The sequence below is a fragment of the Temnothorax curvispinosus genome, unplaced genomic scaffold (genome assembly GCF_003070985.1).
Source record: "Temnothorax curvispinosus isolate PA1 unplaced genomic scaffold, ASM307098v1 QBEX01010630.1, whole genome shotgun sequence".
NCBI lineage: Eukaryota > Metazoa > Arthropoda > Insecta > Hymenoptera > Formicidae > Temnothorax > Temnothorax curvispinosus.
The window spans coordinates 428,704-447,212 of record NW_020220410.1 but is presented as its reverse complement, the minus strand read 5'-3'; the positions used below and the strand labels follow the sequence as shown (position 1 = coordinate 447,212).

Genomic DNA, 18,509 nt, shown 5'->3' with positions numbered 1-18,509 from the left:
AACAGAATAGTAGCCTAAATTCTCACGTAAATTACAGATCGCGCGAAGTGGGTGTAACATTGAACTTCTCTCTTACTATAATTATATAAATAGATATACATATAATAGTTCATAAAGTATATTAATAATCTCTTAATCTCCCTTAAATGACTTATAATCTGCATCGGAATTTAAAACAGAATTCTCTTTATAATTTCATATTGTTTATAATTTCCGAGTTTTTATGTGTGTATTTTATAGACAAATATTTGAAGAATCCAAATACATGTACAAAATATTAAAATACACATACACACACATAAAAATACGCAATATATAAAATTATACGAAAATCCGATACGAATTATAGATCGTTTACAATAGGTTTTGGGATGAGAACAAGAATTGGTTTTCACGATACAAAAAAGGATATTTAATTCATTATAAAAAGATGGAATATTAGTCATTTATACTTACGTTAATAAAATATCAGTTAGCGCAGCAACTTCAATATAATAATAATTATTATAAATCAGATTGTATATAATTATTAATATTAATATTATTACTAATATTAATGTGTAAGCTCGTAATTTTACGTATAAAAATCTCTTAATTACATTAGTAAATACTAATTTCCTACGATTAGCCTATGTACAATCTCTTCAATATGTACTATATCGAAATAATGTCTAGTTTTGAAATTTATGGCAACTATTTGGTAAACGTATTGGTGATCAAGTATTTAAACAATTTATCATAATTAAACATGATGTGAAAACTGGAGTATTGTGCAACTGTACGATTGAACAATACCGATATAAGATTGCAATAAAGCCAAAAGTCCCTCGATGAAACAATAGCTATTAATCTTTTTCTTGTCAACTGTAAATAGACTGCGCAGTTTCAGAAAGTATGAGGATGTACCGAATATTTAATACATATACCTATATATATTAAATATTTCAGTAAAGGTATTGAGCGGGTAGAACTTCATGAAAACTTGCAAATTTTGATTTCCAATAAAATGGCTATTGAAATTTAATGAAATATTTTATAGATTGCGTCCACGATTAAAAACCAAATTAATTCACTCGAATGTCTATATTAAAACAATTAATTGATTATTTGCAACACAAATAATATGAAACGTATCGCTGATGAAAATGTTCAAACGTAGTACATTCGCTACTTCCTTATGTATAAATACTTGCATTGTTTATATGTATATGTATATATCAGTACATTTTATATTTTTTTTTACATTTGCATCATTTATATATCGATTAGATGCAAGTAGCATATGTCTTAGTAAAGCGAAATAGATTTTTCTTCTTTTTTTTTTTTGCAAAGTATTTTAAGCGAAGTATTTTATCCTATATTTCGATGAGCGATGCATCATGTGTCGATGCATACGCATATCTCCTATCACAAATCGATCTAAACGTACATAAATACGTTGCTTGAGATTAATGAATTTAAACTTGATTTTTAAGCTTTTTAAATAGAACTTCTGGACGATCCCCAAGCTCTTATTAAATTTAGAGTTTTATTTAATTTCGACATCCATTGTAATCCTTCTTCTTTTGAGTCAGCTAATAAAAAGTGGCTGCAAACAAAAAATTAAGAAAAATTGTATTCTAATTCTAACACATTCCATATTAACGACAGAAGTAAAAGACAATGATACGTACTCGGTTCTGGTTTGTTTTCCATCTGTCTTCGTAATAATATTACTAGTGTCTCCAGGTTGCGCGGGTCTCGATATCTGGATTAAAAATGTGTACGGACGAGCGTATTTTTCTCCGTTTATAAATCGTACATGCTTTGTAACTGCATCTGCAATCGCGATACCACAGAAATTAAATTAATAATAATCGGTGTTGAAATAATATGCAGAAATTATGATGGTTGGAAATTCAAAGGTAAAGTTACCCTCCAAATCGATACGTCCTATTGGATTTTTCTTGTGCTCGTCCTCAGGATGTACCCAACAGTAAAGTTTAGCGTCTTTAAGCCAGCACCATCTTCGACGCCAAGCACCCAAGTTCGTAATATCTTCGTAGAGAGTTAAAAATCCGCGATATTCCACCGACACCGAGAGCTTACGCAATATATTCATTCGCAGGTGTCCTTCCAGAGGAGAATGTGACGAGACCTGAACAGAAGATGCACATTATGCATGTGAATTATAAGCACGTTAAAATTATAAATCTCCGCTATACTAGAGAATTAATACGCACTCCGAACAAAGTAAATTGCTTGTAATTTATGTCACGCAGGGTAAGAGTCGCAGTCCCAGATAATTCGAAAGCAGGTGATCTGATTACGTTTGGACCTGCTGGGCTCTGTATATCTGGCATTACAAACTGATTCTTTTTCTTTGGCGTCTTATTGACCGCCTGTAAATAGATAACAATATTAAATATGACTGTTGTGTATTTGTAGTATATTTTACTTTGTTTTAGGTTTTAAAAAACCTAGAAAGAACCTTGCTTCTAAACTTACTTTCACGTTATGATTGATATGATACTTCTTTTCATGTGGCAAATATTTTGGGTGCGTCTGGAAAGTGTATACTTCAACACGAATTTTGAAATCACTGTGCAAATTATCAAGTTTCAACATTGAAGTAAAAGAAATACACGCGTCAGCAGTCGCTGGGTCAGCTGGGTCACCTGGGTTAGCAGTCGCTGCTTGAGTAGCGACCACTTCTCCTAAGTAATACATCAAGCAGACGCAATGAAGATATGTATCTGCAACAATTTGCAAGATTATTTTGATACAAACTTTGTGTGAAAAAGTAACGAAATAAAACATTGACATTACACTTACTCATGTCCATGTTTCGGGAATATTCTGGTTTGAGCGGTAACGTAATAGCAGAAATAGTTAATGACCCACTCCCCTCTGCTTCCGGCGAACCTGCCTTAACAGGTATCAGTGTGCCTTCGCGTTTCAGCCTTTGCACTTCATTCAATGCAGCTTGGCGTTTATGAGCTAGAAAAGGAGTAGAAAAATAACTGTTTAGTAACAATACTTAAGTTTTGTGTATGCATAAAAGATTAATACAAAAATAAAAATTTACTAGCAACGAGCAGAGCCCATTCGCCTCCGACGTGCTCACTAGAACCATTGAATTCGACAGTAGAATGACATAAATTCAATGCTTTGCTAGCTTCTTCTATCTTCTTCTGTTGTGTTCCAACTTCGTCCAATAACTTCTTCACTTTATTTTCTACCAATATAGCTTCGTCTACGCGTTTCTCTGCATTGGAAACTGAATTCGATTCTGTTTCATATCTTGCAACTGGATTAGTTTTAGCCAACTGAAATTATAATAATGTTATAGTATTTTTCCGCATCAATTAAGATATTAAACAACTTACTTGAGATTGTTGTCGTCTGTATGCACTAACAGTGCGTACTAATGGAATGACGCGCTTGCCACCATCCTCTAGTTTACTTGATTCTTTTAAAGGCGAACGATATCTGTGAAATTAAAAATAGTTTCTAGAAAACAAGTTAAGGAAAAATGTTTTCAATTAAAAAAAAAACAAAATGTATGATTGACTGTACTTGGATGTATTGCCTCCCATCGACAGACGTTCGCCACCTTTATTTACTTTAGGCGGTGTTGGGCCTTCCTCTCTCACGTCACCCAATTCTTCATCAAGACACTCGTCCAAATACTGATCCATTTCATCGAGTACTGATATGTCTGATGTGGTGCTATCTGGATCCGGTTCTATGCATCTCTGTAAATGTAATATTTAAAAAAAAATTAAATATATCTGACGTACAACTAATAATCTACAATATCGCATTGACATTAATCTTTGTACATCGTATACCTTTTTGTTGAACATCGAACGTTCATCGAGTGCTTGCAAGATACTGCGTCCAAAACTCGTACGCCCAAAAGATGAATTTTGTACGCTTTCTTGATCACTTTCAGTTTCCTGGTCAGTTTCATGCTGCAAAAAATTGAAGACAACAAAATTATTTCTTTGCATATATGTGTGTGTGTTTATATGTATATTTTTAGTTTTAATTCTTTTACTCGAATATAATAATCGGCTTCAGAGGCCGTCTCGGTTTCAGTTTTCTCGTCGAGAGTAGCTGTTACAGGTTCGGTGCTGTCAACAGTGTATTCTGTTTCGCTCTCGCTGTCTGTAACGCTCTCGCTTTCTGTAGTTTCAATCTCGGATAAATTTGGATAAAGGGATCCTGGTTTCGGAGGACACACGCGGATACGTTTGATATCGGATGTCGCATTTAAATGTTGGACCTTGGGTGGGCTTCCAGCAACTAAAAAAAATAGAAGACAAACTCACCGTTAGTAACAAGTATTATAACAGAAGAAATGTAGTAAAAAGTAATGCTCTTTTTTACGTACCCTGTCTTTTCACCGGAGATGATTTACTGTGATACGATATGATTTCCGGATGTGGTAATGGCGGCGGCGGCGGAGGTTGGGCGATATGATCCTACATTCAATAAATAAAATAAATAATTTATTATGTCACGATAAATATGTTACGCTATTCTCCTACGCATAAAGTAACTTGATCTTACAGGAGCAGGAGTCGGTTTCACTGGGCAAACAGGCGAATTCTTCGGCGACGAGGATTTGCCACCTCCTTCGCTGCTCTCGCTCGTTCGGACACAAGATTCAGCGGCGGCACGAGCAACCTCCTTATTGGCATTAAACCGCGAGCGTAACATGCCTAATTCACGCTGTCTCTCAGTGTGAGTAGCTTGTAAAATGCGATTTTCCATTTCTTCCACTTTGTTTCTATTGTTGCCTTGCTCGAACATCGCACGTTGTTCGAGAACTGTTCTGCCCGGGACATCGGCGTTTCGATTGTTCATCGGAGATGAATCTAAATATGATGAAATATTATTATTATATTATTGTTAGATAAATCGTACAGAGAACAAATATTCTCACAATTAAAAAAATTATATGTACCTGTATTAGATTGCTTGTCCTTTTCCCGTAACTTTTTAGGCGGTATCGACATCGTAAGCGGCGCTTTGGGTATTAATGCTTCTCCTTTATTTCGCTCGAAAAGCGCCATCCTTTCGGCGAGCGACATTTGAGCAGGATCTTTCGCCTTTGACTCAGTGCTTTTAGCTTCAAACATCGATGCTTTACTCAACACCGAACCTGATGGTTGGACCACAGTCTTTGGCGAACCGCTAAATAAAGTTCTCGACGGTAATCGAGAACTGCTGGTAGTATTCGCGCTTTTAACATTTTCAGGAGTATTAGAAATTTTACTGTCGTTGCTTCTAGAAGAGTTAGCCGGACTTGCGGTCGCATCACCTTCCGTTTTCTTGCTCCTTGGTGAACCGTCAAACTTTTCAGGCGTAATTCGTTTCCTTTCCATCTGCTGGTGAGCAGAGCTTGTGAACTTGTTAGGTGATAAACGACTTGTAACTGCGTTTGATTCCTGGGAACAATGCTTATAGTCATACACAAGACGAGAATTGCTTTTCGTACGACTAAAGCCTTGAGCCTCCTGTAAATATTTTTTGCTATCCAAATATTCTATCCAAATATTATTCAATCACTACTTCCTTTCTTCTAGAGACGTACAAAGTGCAGCAAAATAAAAAGATAGCGATATAAAAATCTAACACATGTCATATCTGAAGCATCTTTATGATTTTATATAACACAACATGAAAAGTTTTACGAAGCTTTAGTCTTTTAGTCTTTCATTTTTTAAGGATAAAATTAGAACATCTTACCAAATTTTCTAATGTGGTTTTATCCCATTTTAATTGTTTAATTGGACTTGGATCTTTGCTCTTTCTCCCATTGTTGGCAGTAACCCATTTCTTACTTTCACTCGTACTTGGTTGCGGCTCCGATATATTTTTTACTTGCTCATTAAATTTTGCTTGTATTTTCTCTGCTTTACTGTTTTCTGCCTTGCTCTATAAAACAATTATAATCGGATACGCAGATTTAACATATCATTTTGTTAAAATAAAACTTTTAAATTTTAAACTAAGTGTTACAAAATTACCTTTGAATTAGTTAATGTTGGATGAGATAAATCATCCTCCCAATTGTTAATCGTCGAAGCTAAAGCCGCTAATCTGTCGAGTCTAGCGCCCCTCTTAACTGGTTTGTAATCTACATTACTTTCTTCCGCGGTGAATTTTTCTTCGGTCCTGTGTATGGGTGAACTCAACCCAAGATTACTATCATCTATAAAAGAAGTTACATATTATTTCTTCCTGACACCCATGGATACAAATATTAAAAATAATTGGATTTATTTTATGCAAACTTGAATACATTCTTTAAAAAACGTATACGATATTAGCCAAATATAATATTAAGACTTTTTAATATTAAAAATAATTGATTTATTTTATGCAAACTTGAATACATTCTTTAAAAAACGTATACGATATTAACCAAATATAATATTAAGACTTTTTAATATAAAAAATAATTGATTTATTTTATGCAAACTTGAATACATTCTTTAAAAAACTTGTACAATATTAACTAAATATAATATTAAGACTTTTTAATATTATATTTAGTCTTATATAAAATTTTGAATATACAATAATAGAAGTTCTCTAATACAAGTTACATAATTCTTCAAAAAAAATTGTAACCATGAAATGGAGATATATATTCAAGCATACTATATGTATACGTTCTGTATGTGTTAGTATAAACATACTGATGTATCAGTGTTAGAAACAAGTTTTGAAGCAGCTTGTGTGGGAGTGCCCTGTATGAATCGTGTGGGAGTAACCGAATGGAGAGATTCAGAATGATATTTAAAAAGCTCAGTCTATCACTCATCCAAGAGAGATAGGGTTCTTACTCAATATTCAATACAATGTTATTTTTGAATACCGCTTACCAGAATATAATTTTCCAAGTCTCTGCAACTTGGATCGCACATTATAAGTTTCCAATTTCCCATTCTCCTTATTGTCCTGTTCATTGTTCTCAGACGTGACATTCTTAGATACAGGAGACTTACGAGGAGACTTGGCAGGGAGTGCGCTGACCACAACTGGTTTAACCGGCGATTTGGCTAAATTCTTACTTGCTGCTGCTGAATAAAGTGTTTCTTTTAATCCCTCTAACGTTTTTTCCGCCATTTAATCAAAGAGATTTTAACTGTTTCGAGAGTAAATGAGCTAGGGCTCTGAAATTTCTACCTAATGTTCCCTATTATAACAACTTTTTTTAGGGGTAGGGGGGGATTATGCCACGGCCATTGGTTTTCCGGAACAAACGACCGGAACAAAACAACGTTAGAAACGCATGAGACACGAAGGGAGCTTTCCAGCAGTCGACACAAGTGTCGTTTTGTCTTTGTTACTCATTGCTAAAAAAGGAAGATAGATTGATGTTTGTGTCGACCTGTGTCGCTTGGTGGAAAGCTCCCGAAAGTGCCTGGTTGGAGGGATTAAGGCAGATTTGGGTTAATAAACAAAGAAGCTAATAGCTACTTACAGATTTTATCTTATAAATTTATTGTAAATATGTTTTTAACTGTAACTGCTAAAATTTCATAAGACAAGTTTATCTGGGATGATTACCTGTAGCTTGTTCAAGCAAGGCATTCGCATTTTTCAAAGGGCTTTTCTTAACATTGTGTCCTGCGTTCAACAACTTCTCGTCCAACTTCTCTCTCCTTGCTTTAGCACGTTCCAACAAACGCTGTTTGCCAATAGAAATATATGTCAGAGCGTAACAAATAAAAAATTAACAATTTATAATAATTTATTACAAAAATGCTTGTGTGTCAATCTATATTATTATGACATTTGATTCTATCACACAATGGCACATAACAAGGTATTACAGATCTAATATTAACAATAGACTCAGTGATCAATTTCATGTCATCTCTTTTAAAAGTAATACGCAAAAATTTTCACTTCGGAAGCAAATAGTGAGCGACAAAGGGAATTCAGATCGACGTAGGTACAAATCGTGAATGCAGTTCGTCAATTATAACTACGACAACTACGTCACGGTACGTGCCCAGGGTATTACGCCGTATCTTGAGCCGCGTCTATCTCCACGAGGTGGACAAAAACAAAAAGGCTTGGGGGGGTCCCTTACCTGGACGAAGGGCTCCATTATTTCTGGCTGGTCTGCGAACGGCGTGCCCGACGATTTCCAACTCTCGCTCATATTCCCACACGTACTACACGTAGTCGCACTGCGGGGACGCTAAGGGATACACCACCTTTTGACAAGGACACCGAACGAATGCGCGAAACGATCCTCGCCGTTCAGTAACCTGCAACGCAACGGGAGTATCCTTATTTCCGACCGTTAAATTTGAACGCGGGCGCCATACTGACGGGAAGTGGGGAGAGAGCAGACGGGGGCAGGCGGCAGCAGGCGTCGAGGGGAAGAGGAAGCACGAGGGCGCGGAGGAGGTGGGGGGAGAAGCGGGCGGAATGACAGTTCTCGCCGATTCTCCCCCCCCCCGCGATCCCTCGCGGCCGATATCTCGATCGCGACGCGTGCATGAAACGTCGCGTCGAAAAATGCGCGCGAAACGCACAGGGGGACCTTTCACTTCACGAGCATGGCATATCGCACCCATGTTTCGCGTTTTTTTTTTTCTTTCCTTTCCTTTTCCCTCTGACTGCCAACTCGAGATAATTCGCACTGTCTGTCCAACGTGCCGATTGTTTACGCTTCTTCTGCGTGACTTTCGGACGAGGCGAAGGTTCGCGAATTCGGCGAGGAAGGACGAGGAAAGGAATGGGGGATCACGCGATCCCGAGATATGCGAGAAGGGAAACACAGGCTCGATGTCACGAAGCCGGGGATGATAACAAACCTTGCGCGTTCCGTACGAAGTCGGGATCGGATTACGAATGTCGAGCTTCGGTACGCCACAATGATGCGAGAAGGGACGCGAAAGACGACAGAGGCTGCGTCGCAGTGATGTAGCCACAATTTCCCCCCCCCCTCTCCACCACTGTTAACAAAGCAATTAAAACGGGACAATTCACCTTTTTTTTTCTACTTCTGAGTTTCGAAGGGAGAATTTAAAACAGAAATCCGTACATTTTATAGCTTCTAACAAAGAAATTTATATTTCAATGCTATTAAATGATATTAAAAACTTACTTTTTGTAGTAAACAATGTGCTCTCCGATATGAAATAATTGTAAAAAAAAGAGCGAATTTTTCGCAGGTAAATGCAAAAATATAGAGCAATTGTTGAAACAAGTCTTTGTTAATAAAAAGTCGTTTTTGTGTCTCAAATCCTTTTCAAAAGTGAGAAGGGGAACGATAGATATGTTTCATGAATAAAACGCTAATAAAAAATTTTAAAACTCCAAACTTTTCTTTAGAAAAAGGAAACGTTAATTTTTCTTTTATTCTCCGATTCTTACAAACTTGGGCCCTTAAACAAGACACACTTCAATCACATTTAATAGTACGTTACTGACGTGTAACCCCATTGTTTGACCTCACGTTTTGAAATTGCGCTACGCGATTGGTCCACGGGGTCATGTTACAAAACTCACTCTGGGTAACTAAAATCTATAGTTTACGTCACGTACACTATAGCATTTTATTCAACTAGAGTGAGTTTTGAAACATGACCCGGGAGGATCTCGTACAGTACGAATTATGAATTTGTAAATTCAAATTTTATTACAATCGTACGAATTGTGAACCGTTTCAATCGTGGAGCAAAAAGCGCGTGTTGTCAAATGAGAGTTAAATTAGCACGTCAACGTGAACCACGGATGAATCAGTCTAGGCATTTTGTAGCGGCAAAATTAATCAAGAAATATTAAAAACGATGTAAAATCTATTAATTCTAAAAAGTTATACAATGTAATGGCGATTGCCAGTTCTGGCACGTGATAAATTAATAAAAAAGTCTTATTACTACAAAATCATCACAACGTCGTGTCAAACACATCAAGTGTTGATATCCAGTCGCGCGCTATCTATCCCGGTGGGACGTTTATCTCGTATTCTGGGATGAGAAGTGCTTCGTCATACATGGGACGACTCGTCCCCGTTATCAGCCGCCATGGCTTCGCGATTTTCGTACGCCCAAAAGCCGTGGAATTCGATCAAGATACTGACCATCGTGTCGCCTTGTCCGCTGTTGCAATCAGAACGTTTCAGTTTAGTCATAATACATTGCATCTTCGTACTGTAATGTATTACATTCAAAGAATCTTCTTACCAAGACAGTAAATCCTGCAGCGTAATTTTGCACGGATCTGCTGGCTTCACCATATCGAATATCTCGTCTTTGACATCTTCGAAACTAACAGGTTCTTGACCGTGCATCGTCATCTGCTCTTGTATAGCCTGCAAAGAGATACCTCATGATTCAGAAACTGTTAAAGAAAATTACATTGTAACAAGGATATAATAAATACACACCCTGAAAAAATAGTTCAGGCAAAAGGTATCCAAGTAACCGCGATTGTTAATGTCGAGAATGCGAAAGAAATAATGAAGACTCTGCGGCTCGTGTCGATTCTCCAATGCCAAAACGAAATCCAGATACGTCTTGTAGTCCATCTCGCCCTCGTAGGTCAGGCATTCTTGAAACACTCTCTCGAGAAAGACGCCGGTTAAAGTACCGGTGCCGTATCCAGCGAGTTCCTCTTTGTTCAACATCCCGTTGTGATCCCTGTCTAAATTGAGATATTGCCCGTACACTTTAAGCGCCGAAGGCGCGCTGAACCAGTTCGCTTCTTGCAAATCTTTGGGCAAATCCTCGTCTCTCAATTCTAAAAGATCATCCAGAAAGCTGCAGGCTAAAATGTCCTGAATACGAACTCGTCCAGTTCGCAGTGGGTCTAAGAAGAATAGAAATTTCCTGACTGCTGTGCACACGTAAAACGAATGGAACGACTTTTCCAGGCCTTCGAGCTGCGGCAGCGTTGGAATTAGTTCTAAGATGTAATTCTCCAAGTCCTGCAAATAAATAATTAAACGGTTAAAAGAGTACGCTGTTAAATACGATTAAGACCTGCAATCTGAGACATTCAAAGAATTAGAAAGTAAACGCTATTTTCTTTTTCGATGAAAAAGTTTAGAGCTTTAATCTCTGAAAATTTTTATTAGTATTCTCTTTGTGATCTTATGTGTGATTGATATTTTTCTGTTCAATTTATTTTGAACGCTGAAGATGATTTAAAGTGACATGGAATGTCTTGTGATTTTATTATTTATTAATATTTGCCATATATGTTTGCTTCTAACTGTAAAAAGTTGGCCTTTCCTCTTTGTGGCAATGTTGTAAAGAAAAAAGAGCATATTTGATCTCAAAAATATAGTACAGCGTAAATACAATAATAAAACAAAAATTTTAGATGATTATAGAGACTCACCGACTCTCTCAGGTAGCCCTGTCCCGTAATATCATACAAAGAAAGCCCGATTCTTGTTTGGTGCAACCAAACTTTTCGCATGACATAATTAAACAGGGCCATGATGCTAATTCTACCATGTGGATCTCCTTGCTGGAGCTTGGCGAAAACGACCGCGGTAAAGTACGGGCTGCACTTTGCTCCTGCCAGTTTGCCCACTTTCTTAAAGTCTTCGTAATTAATTAATTGCTCGTCCCCCGACAAAGGTGGACTGTGATGCTTGTCCAATAAGATCCAGAGCGCCTTCAGTTCATTATTGTCGAGCAATTGTCGCGAACGCCTCTGGAGGAACAAAGCACGCGTTTCCTCCCGTAATTTCTGCGGTAGAATCTCGTCTTCTTTCGGCAGCTGTAACACAACGTTACAATGTAGAACAGAAAACATATTTCAACGCTCCCGCATGGTTCAAGCGTGCAAGACACAAGTAGTACCTTGAAGTAGAACTTTGGTATGACTTTGTAAGTGGAATCGTCCTTCGCCTTCACGCCCTTCCACTGCTGATACATCTTCTGAAAGTATTCATCCTCTTTCTTTTCATCTTCCTCAGAATTCTCTTGACAACTCTGTTGAGAACTCTCCTCAGAATCCGCTGTAACAACGTGTTTCAGAGCCAAATAAGCATTTTTTACTTATTGTATTTTTAGAAGAAACGGTGCTTTTATTAGAAGACAAAATATACGTACGTTTCTTTGCCAAAATGCGGATCCGCAACAGCGTTTCTAGCTCCATGTTCTCGTGAACGTCCATGGTATATGCCTGCACTTTCTTTTTGTAAAAAGTGCTTCCAACTCGTAGAGTTAGCTCGAACACCTTTACATCAGATTGTTTTCTTTCTTACTATCTTCCTGTTATGTTATTCTTCCTAATCTTCGCAACAGTTGTACTAATATTTAAAGTTCCTTTTTTTTGGTTAGGTTATTTCTGGAGTAGAAAGCTATGGAGTAGAAAGGTCTTCAACTCTGTCCTTGGATTATTTGGCGCAAAAGACTCTTAATTTATTAATTTTCTTAACAAAACTGAGTATGACTCTCAACTTCAGTCCTCTTTTCTAAAGTTTCTCTTTCGGACTTTCGGTCGCTTTGGTTATGTCGCGTCGAGATCAGCCGGAGGCCGCGACGGAGTCGATTTCGTGCGTCACACAACACCCCTTTCACACAAGGTCCCTTTCTTGTTTCTGAAAACGAAACGAAACACGAAAATCCAATTTGTATCGTCCGCGATCACGGTGATGACACACACGCGCGCGCGCGCGCGTACAGCTCCACGTACATACATACACAACGAGTGTCGGCGGCAGTGACGGCTGGCGGCACGGATTATAGGTTAGGGTGACGTCGCGCGGAACAACGCGATGTTTACGGCGAGCGGCGGCGGGATTGTTTTGATTACGTGGCGAGCGCGGGGCGGTCGAGCCTCACCACGAGGGACCCGTCGCACCGCGTAACGTCGAGACACGTGGGTGAGAGACGACGATGCACGGTGACGGTTAAAGTGACAGCGAGATGATTCTCTTCAGAGCGGGCTCGATCCTCGGCCTCCTCGTCCTGGTAAGCGGTTTCCGGGAGTACGGCAGGCGGGAGCTGATCGGCCTGCGGGATGAGGTACGGGCCATGTTCGATTACGCCTACACCGGCTACCTGACGCACGCCTATCCGTACGACGAGCTGCGCTCGCTGAGCTGCGACGGCTTCGACACCTGGGGCAGCTTCTCCCTGACCCTCATCGACGCCCTGGACACGCTCGCGGTGATGGGCAATTACTCCGAGTTCCGTCGCGTCGCCGAGCTGATCATCGGCACGCGGGCCAACTTCGAGGCGAACATCAACGTGTCGGTGTTCGAGACGAACATCCGGGTGGTCGGCGGCCTGCTGAGCGCCCATCTGCTGTCGCGCCGGGCCGGCGTCAAGCTCGAGCCCGGCTGGCCCTGCAACGGCCCGCTGCTGCGTCTCGCCGAGGACATGGCCGGGAGACTGATCGCCGCGTTCGACACCCCCACGGGGATGCCGTACGGCACGGTGAATCTCAAGTACGGCGTGCCGGAGGGTGAGACCAGCATCACGTGCACCGCCGGCATCGGCACCTTCCTCCTCGAGTTCGGCACCCTCTCCCGACTGACCGGCGATCCGCTCTACGAGGAGGTGGCCATGAATGCCATAAAGGCGCTGCACCATTACAGATCCAGCATCGGCCTAGTCGGCAATCACATTGACGTCCTAACCGGCCACTGGACCGCTCAGGATTCCGGCATAGGCGCCGGGGTCGACTCATACTTCGAGTACCTTGCGAAGGGTACGTTGCTGTTTCAGGATCCCCTGCTGGCCTCGATATTCCAGGAGCACAAGCGAGCGATAGAGAAGTACATTCGTCGAGAGGACTGGCATCTGTGGGTCTCCATGACCAAGGGTCAGGTGACCCTGCCGGTCTTTCAATCTCTGGACGCGTACTGGCCCGGCGTGCTGAGTCTCTTCGGCGAGATCGGGGACGCGATGAAGTCCCTCCACAATTACCATCGCGTTTGGAAGCAGTTCGGTTTCACCCCGGAATTCTACAACATCCCGCAGGCCGAGGCGGGGACCAACAGGGAGGGCTATCCGTTGCGGCCGGAGCTCATAGAGTCCGTCATGTATCTTTACAGGGCGACCAGGGATCCGTATCTGATCCAGGTGGGTGTGGACATCCTGAGGAGTCTGCAGCACAGCGCGAAAACCACGTGCGGCTACGCGACCATCAACGACGTGCGGGACCATCGCAAAGCGGACCGAATGGAGTCCTTCTTCCTCGCGGAGACCACCAAGTACCTGTACCTTCTCTTCGACACCGACAACTTCATCCACAATACCGGCTCCGAGGGCGAGATAATCGACACCCAATGGGGCCAGTGCGTGGTGGACGCTGGCGGATACATCTTCAACACCGAGGCCCACCCGATCGATCCTGGTGCTCTATATTGTTGCCGGCCGGCGCAGGAGATCTTTTCCGACAAGAGGCCGATCCTGAAGAGGTTCCGTCCGACGCAGGATAGCATGCCAGTGGACGATTCCTCGCCGAACGAGCCTAATCACGAGAAGGATGCTACCAGCAAGAATCCAGACGTGATGCCAATCACGATGACGAAACTGTCCGAGATCAGGCACCACTCGGCGAGCGGGAAGAAGGATGCTCTCAACGAAAGTGTCCCGTCGCCGAACGTCTCGTCGACGGACGACCCGTCGGATTCCGCCGAGCAGGAAGACGAGGTCGAAGAGGTCGAGGAAGTCGAGGAGGAGGAGGAGGAGGAGAAATCGAATCGGAGCGTTCGGTTGCCAACGGCGCAGATATTCGCTCCCTCGTCGACGATGTACAAGGCTGACGACAGCGACGGTCCCGACGGCTTCGAGCCCCCGATACTGTCGAACGGACAATACTCGGCTTCCGGACTCGCGACGGAGGGCGGTGCTCGACGGAATTTTACACCGAGCCCCGCTAAAGCCAGATTCGAGCCGCAGATAATGCTGGAGAACATCAGACGCGGGAATCTCTATCCGACCAACGTCACAGCGAGGCGGAACTATCAGATCCTGTCCTGTCAAGCTCAACCATTCCTACAACGAATGTCGATCATAGGAGAATTTTTTTAAAGAGGAAATAACGCTCTGGCAAGGACCGAGGGAATCTACGCGAAAATTGCGCGAGTCCGTCGCGGCGATTCTCAGAGTATTTTTGATTCGCGCGTCTTTGTTATGAGAAAATAGGAGGAATTCCACGCGGGCCCGCGTGTCCCCCCGCGTACGTTGTACTTTAGGATATATTCCTGTGATATAATTGTTGTTGTATAGTTTCTAATAAATATATAAGATATTGCAAGTACAATAGTCTTTTCACACATTTTACTTTCTTATCTCAAACTCAAATTTACGGAAACGGGATAATTTTATTTGGCATAATTTTAATAAATTCTATGTAACTTTAGCAAAAAGTTGTCATTAATGTTTAAAATTTCATTATATGTAATTCTTCACTTCTTTGTGAAAATAATCTTTAAATTTCATATTTGTGAAATATAAGAAATAAGCTACGAAACGTTCAGTTCCGATTTAATTATGAAGTACAGAAATGTAAAAATCGTTTTAGCGTATTTCAATTTTATAATTCACGCTTAGGTTTCTCTCAGATATATTTCGAAATAAAAATCCTGAAAATTTTTAAAAACCTCATTTTTTTTGCATTCTGCCTTAGCGACTGTGTCGTATTGCCGACACTGCCGACAGTGCTGAGTGCTGATCAACAATGGCGACGAGATCGGTCGCTTGTCTTTTCGTGCGGTCGTGAAACGTATGGCTCGCCGTGCACAAGCGAGATGCATGTAAATAGTGTAATATAAATATTGTAAAACCGATAGAAACGTTACTTTCTTCGTGTTACTCCGAGTTCACTTCGCCATGGCTGATAAAAGGCAGCACAGTTTGTCGGTGAGGATAAAAAAACAATTATGCAGCTGCATATTAAATAAAATACAATCTTTCGCCAGCTTTGCGAACGAGAGTATCGTACATACAAATTACAATAATCTTATTTGTTTTGTACAAGCCCTTTGTAGAGTATAATGTCTAAAATGCGATCTAACCTCTTTGTTGTAAAAAAAAATACTTGTACTGATTTCAATGTGCATTATGTGTAGAAAGAGGAGATAGCGAAGCAGTTTATGCTGCCGGAGAGGAAGAGCAAGATCGCAACGTTGCTGAAACAGGATGGTCAAGCGTATTGCATTTGCAGAAGCTCGGACAGCTCTCGCTTTATGATGTGAGTAAACGTACCGAGACGTCAAAGAATTATTTTTGTCTAAACTTGGCATATCTGAGACAAGAGAGTGCAACCCTGCATTTTGAATTATTTCAGAGGATGCGACGCGTGCGAGGAGTGGTACCATGGTGATTGCATAAACATAACTGAAAAGGATGCGAAGCACATAAAACAATTTTTCTGTGTTGTAAGCAAGCTTCTCAGATCAAGCAAATCTTTCAAGAGTAATGAAAAGCAACTCGGTGTAATTGATTATTGTAGCGTTGCAGAGAGGAAGATCCGACGTTGATAACGCGATACAAGCCACGCAGGACTGACCAGGATGATAGGAAACATAAGAAGTACAAGGAGAAGGAGAGAGCGCACCGATATGAGTACGACGCGCCGTGGGGTCCTACTGTGGAGAAGAAATCCTCCAAACGTTGCGGAGAATGCACAGGATGTCTACGTATGGAAAATTGTGGAAAATGTGACGCTTGCAGGTAACGTACAAAGAAACGATCGACAAAGTTATTATTTGTGCGAAGCAGTCTTGCTAGAATTAATCTTCTTGGGTCTCATATGTGTAGGCATCTAAAGAAATTTGGACCTTCGGTGCGACTGAAGCTCAGATGCATCCAACGAACCTGCCGTGTAGTAGGCGATCCGCTGAAACCTTCGAAGAGTCTTAACAAGGGGACGAAATTGACCAAGAGGCGGAAGAGGGACTCGAGCAACGAGAGGAACGAGTACTTGGAGCCACCGCGCCACTGCTATGGACCAGCATGCACGAAGCAGTCGCGACCCGGTAGCAAATACTGCTCCGACGATTGCGGCCTGAAGCTGGCGACGAGCAGGATCTACCAGGTGCTACCGCAGCGGATACAGGAATGGTCGTTGACCGCGTGCATCGCGGAACAGAACAACAGACGCGCCCTGGAAGCCGTGAGGAAGCAGCAGCACGACGTCCGTAGGATACTGCAAGAGCTGGAAAAGAGACACGTCGAGTTGGATCGTATTGTCGAACGCGCAAAACACGCGTCCATCGATCCGCAAGCCGAGGTGGACGACTACGACGACACGGAGAGCAGCATGTACTGTATAACGTGCGGCCACGAGGTCAACTCGAGAACCGCCATTAAACATATGGAAAAGTGTTTCAATAAGGTATTACAAAACGCAGTGTATGTTATAGAAAATCACACAGGTGGTTACTTGGGTATACCAGTTTCTAATGGGAGCATTTATGTAAACTTAAAATATTGTGTGTATACGCATTTGTCACTTTTCCTAGTATCGGTTTCAGACTTTCATTCAAGTTAATAAATCGTATAATTTATCTTATGAAATGAGTTTTCCCTCAAAATGAAAATGCTTACTGGGCTTGTATTTTGCAGTACGAATCACAAGCGTCCTTCGGTTCGATCTTCAAGACGCGCATCGAAGGCCAAGTGATGTTCTGCGACTTCTTCAATCCTGGGAACAGGACTTACTGCAAACGACTACGCGTTCTGTGCCCCGAGCACTGCAAGGATCCAAAGATCGGCGACACTGAGGTATGCGGTTGCCCCTTGGTTACGAACGTGTTCGACGCTACGGGGGAATTCTGTCGCGCGCCTAAGAAGAGCTGCGTAAAGCACTACATGTGGGAGAAGCTGCGACGAGCGGAGATCGACATGGAGAGGGTGAGGCAGTGGTTGAAAATCGACGAGCTCGTGGAGCAAGAGAGGCAGATCCGGTCGAACATGGCGACGCGAGCCGGTGTATTGGCTCTAATGTTGCACTCCACTTATAATCACGAGTTAATGGAGCAGATGACACAGGAACAGAGTAGGGAACAGCTGCAGGCGATGGAGGAGGAGCTGCGAAGGAGATATGGTGTACATCAGAAGGAGCAATGCATGGACCAGTGATTCTCTACCTTACACTTGACTGATATCATTGCTAGATCTGTAATTTTCAGCTGCACTTGCTTACCATTTTTCATCCTCCTCCCTTTTTCTCTGAAAGTAAATGGTTAAAAAATGAAAAGCGTAAGCAAGCGTAGCTAAACGAAACAGATCCAGTGTTACTATTTTAACATACTCTTTGTTTCGAACTGATTACGCGTTGCACGGTCAACAGTTTTCCTAACAATTGTCGATGTAACTAATCGCGGACTCGGGATAAAACGTTGAAGAGCTACAGAAACTTGGTACAATGGTTGTAAAACTTGTACTGAAATGTAATGTGCGTATATATATGTATATTGTGTACTTGTCAATAGTATGATTAAAATAATTCCGTATCGCAAATATGATACTTTTAAGCTCTGCCATTTTTTGAATAAACTTACCTCGAAATCGAAG

General features: G+C 41.4%; 3 protein-coding genes across 3 annotated transcripts; 2 read left to right on the top strand and 1 right to left on the bottom strand.

Annotated features, from left to right (window-relative positions):
- Nucleotides 1–524: 524 nt before the first annotated feature.
- Nucleotides 525–12,647, bottom strand: LOC112460512 (anillin). Its single transcript, XM_025025215.1, has 25 exons — nucleotides 12,087–12,647; nucleotides 11,835–11,992; nucleotides 11,365–11,751; nucleotides 10,409–10,948; nucleotides 10,206–10,333; nucleotides 10,016–10,121; nucleotides 8,099–8,209; nucleotides 7,570–7,690; nucleotides 6,882–7,079; nucleotides 6,021–6,205; nucleotides 5,740–5,928; nucleotides 4,955–5,438; nucleotides 4,558–4,865; nucleotides 4,379–4,469; nucleotides 4,043–4,290; nucleotides 3,834–3,956; nucleotides 3,559–3,737; nucleotides 3,369–3,471; nucleotides 3,068–3,308; nucleotides 2,815–2,979; nucleotides 2,488–2,735; nucleotides 2,223–2,381; nucleotides 1,915–2,137; nucleotides 1,674–1,818; nucleotides 525–1,588 (listed from the first exon to the last, which is right to left on the bottom strand). Exons 1-25 carry the CDS (start codon nucleotides 12,148–12,150, stop codon nucleotides 1,480–1,482), a joined length of 5,013 nt encoding a protein of 1,670 aa, XP_024880983.1. The 5' UTR covers nucleotides 12,151–12,647; the 3' UTR covers nucleotides 525–1,479.
- Nucleotides 12,648–12,724: 77 nt separating this feature from the next.
- On the top strand, nucleotides 12,725–15,252 carry LOC112460515 (ER degradation-enhancing alpha-mannosidase-like protein 2). The gene has a single exon (XM_025025220.1). It carries the CDS (start codon nucleotides 12,906–12,908, stop codon nucleotides 15,018–15,020), a length of 2,115 nt encoding a protein of 704 aa, XP_024880988.1. The 5' UTR covers nucleotides 12,725–12,905; the 3' UTR covers nucleotides 15,021–15,252.
- Nucleotides 15,253–15,647: 395 nt separating this feature from the next.
- LOC112460523 (CXXC-type zinc finger protein 1-like) lies at nucleotides 15,648–18,455 on the top strand. Its single transcript, XM_025025235.1, has 6 exons — nucleotides 15,648–15,851; nucleotides 16,061–16,182; nucleotides 16,279–16,369; nucleotides 16,444–16,664; nucleotides 16,752–17,328; nucleotides 17,559–18,455. The coding sequence occupies exons 1-6, from the start codon at nucleotides 15,822–15,824 to the stop codon at nucleotides 18,072–18,074; spliced, it is 1,557 nt and encodes a 518-aa protein (XP_024881003.1). The 5' UTR covers nucleotides 15,648–15,821; the 3' UTR covers nucleotides 18,075–18,455.
- The last annotated feature ends 54 nt before the right edge of the window (nucleotides 18,456–18,509 follow it).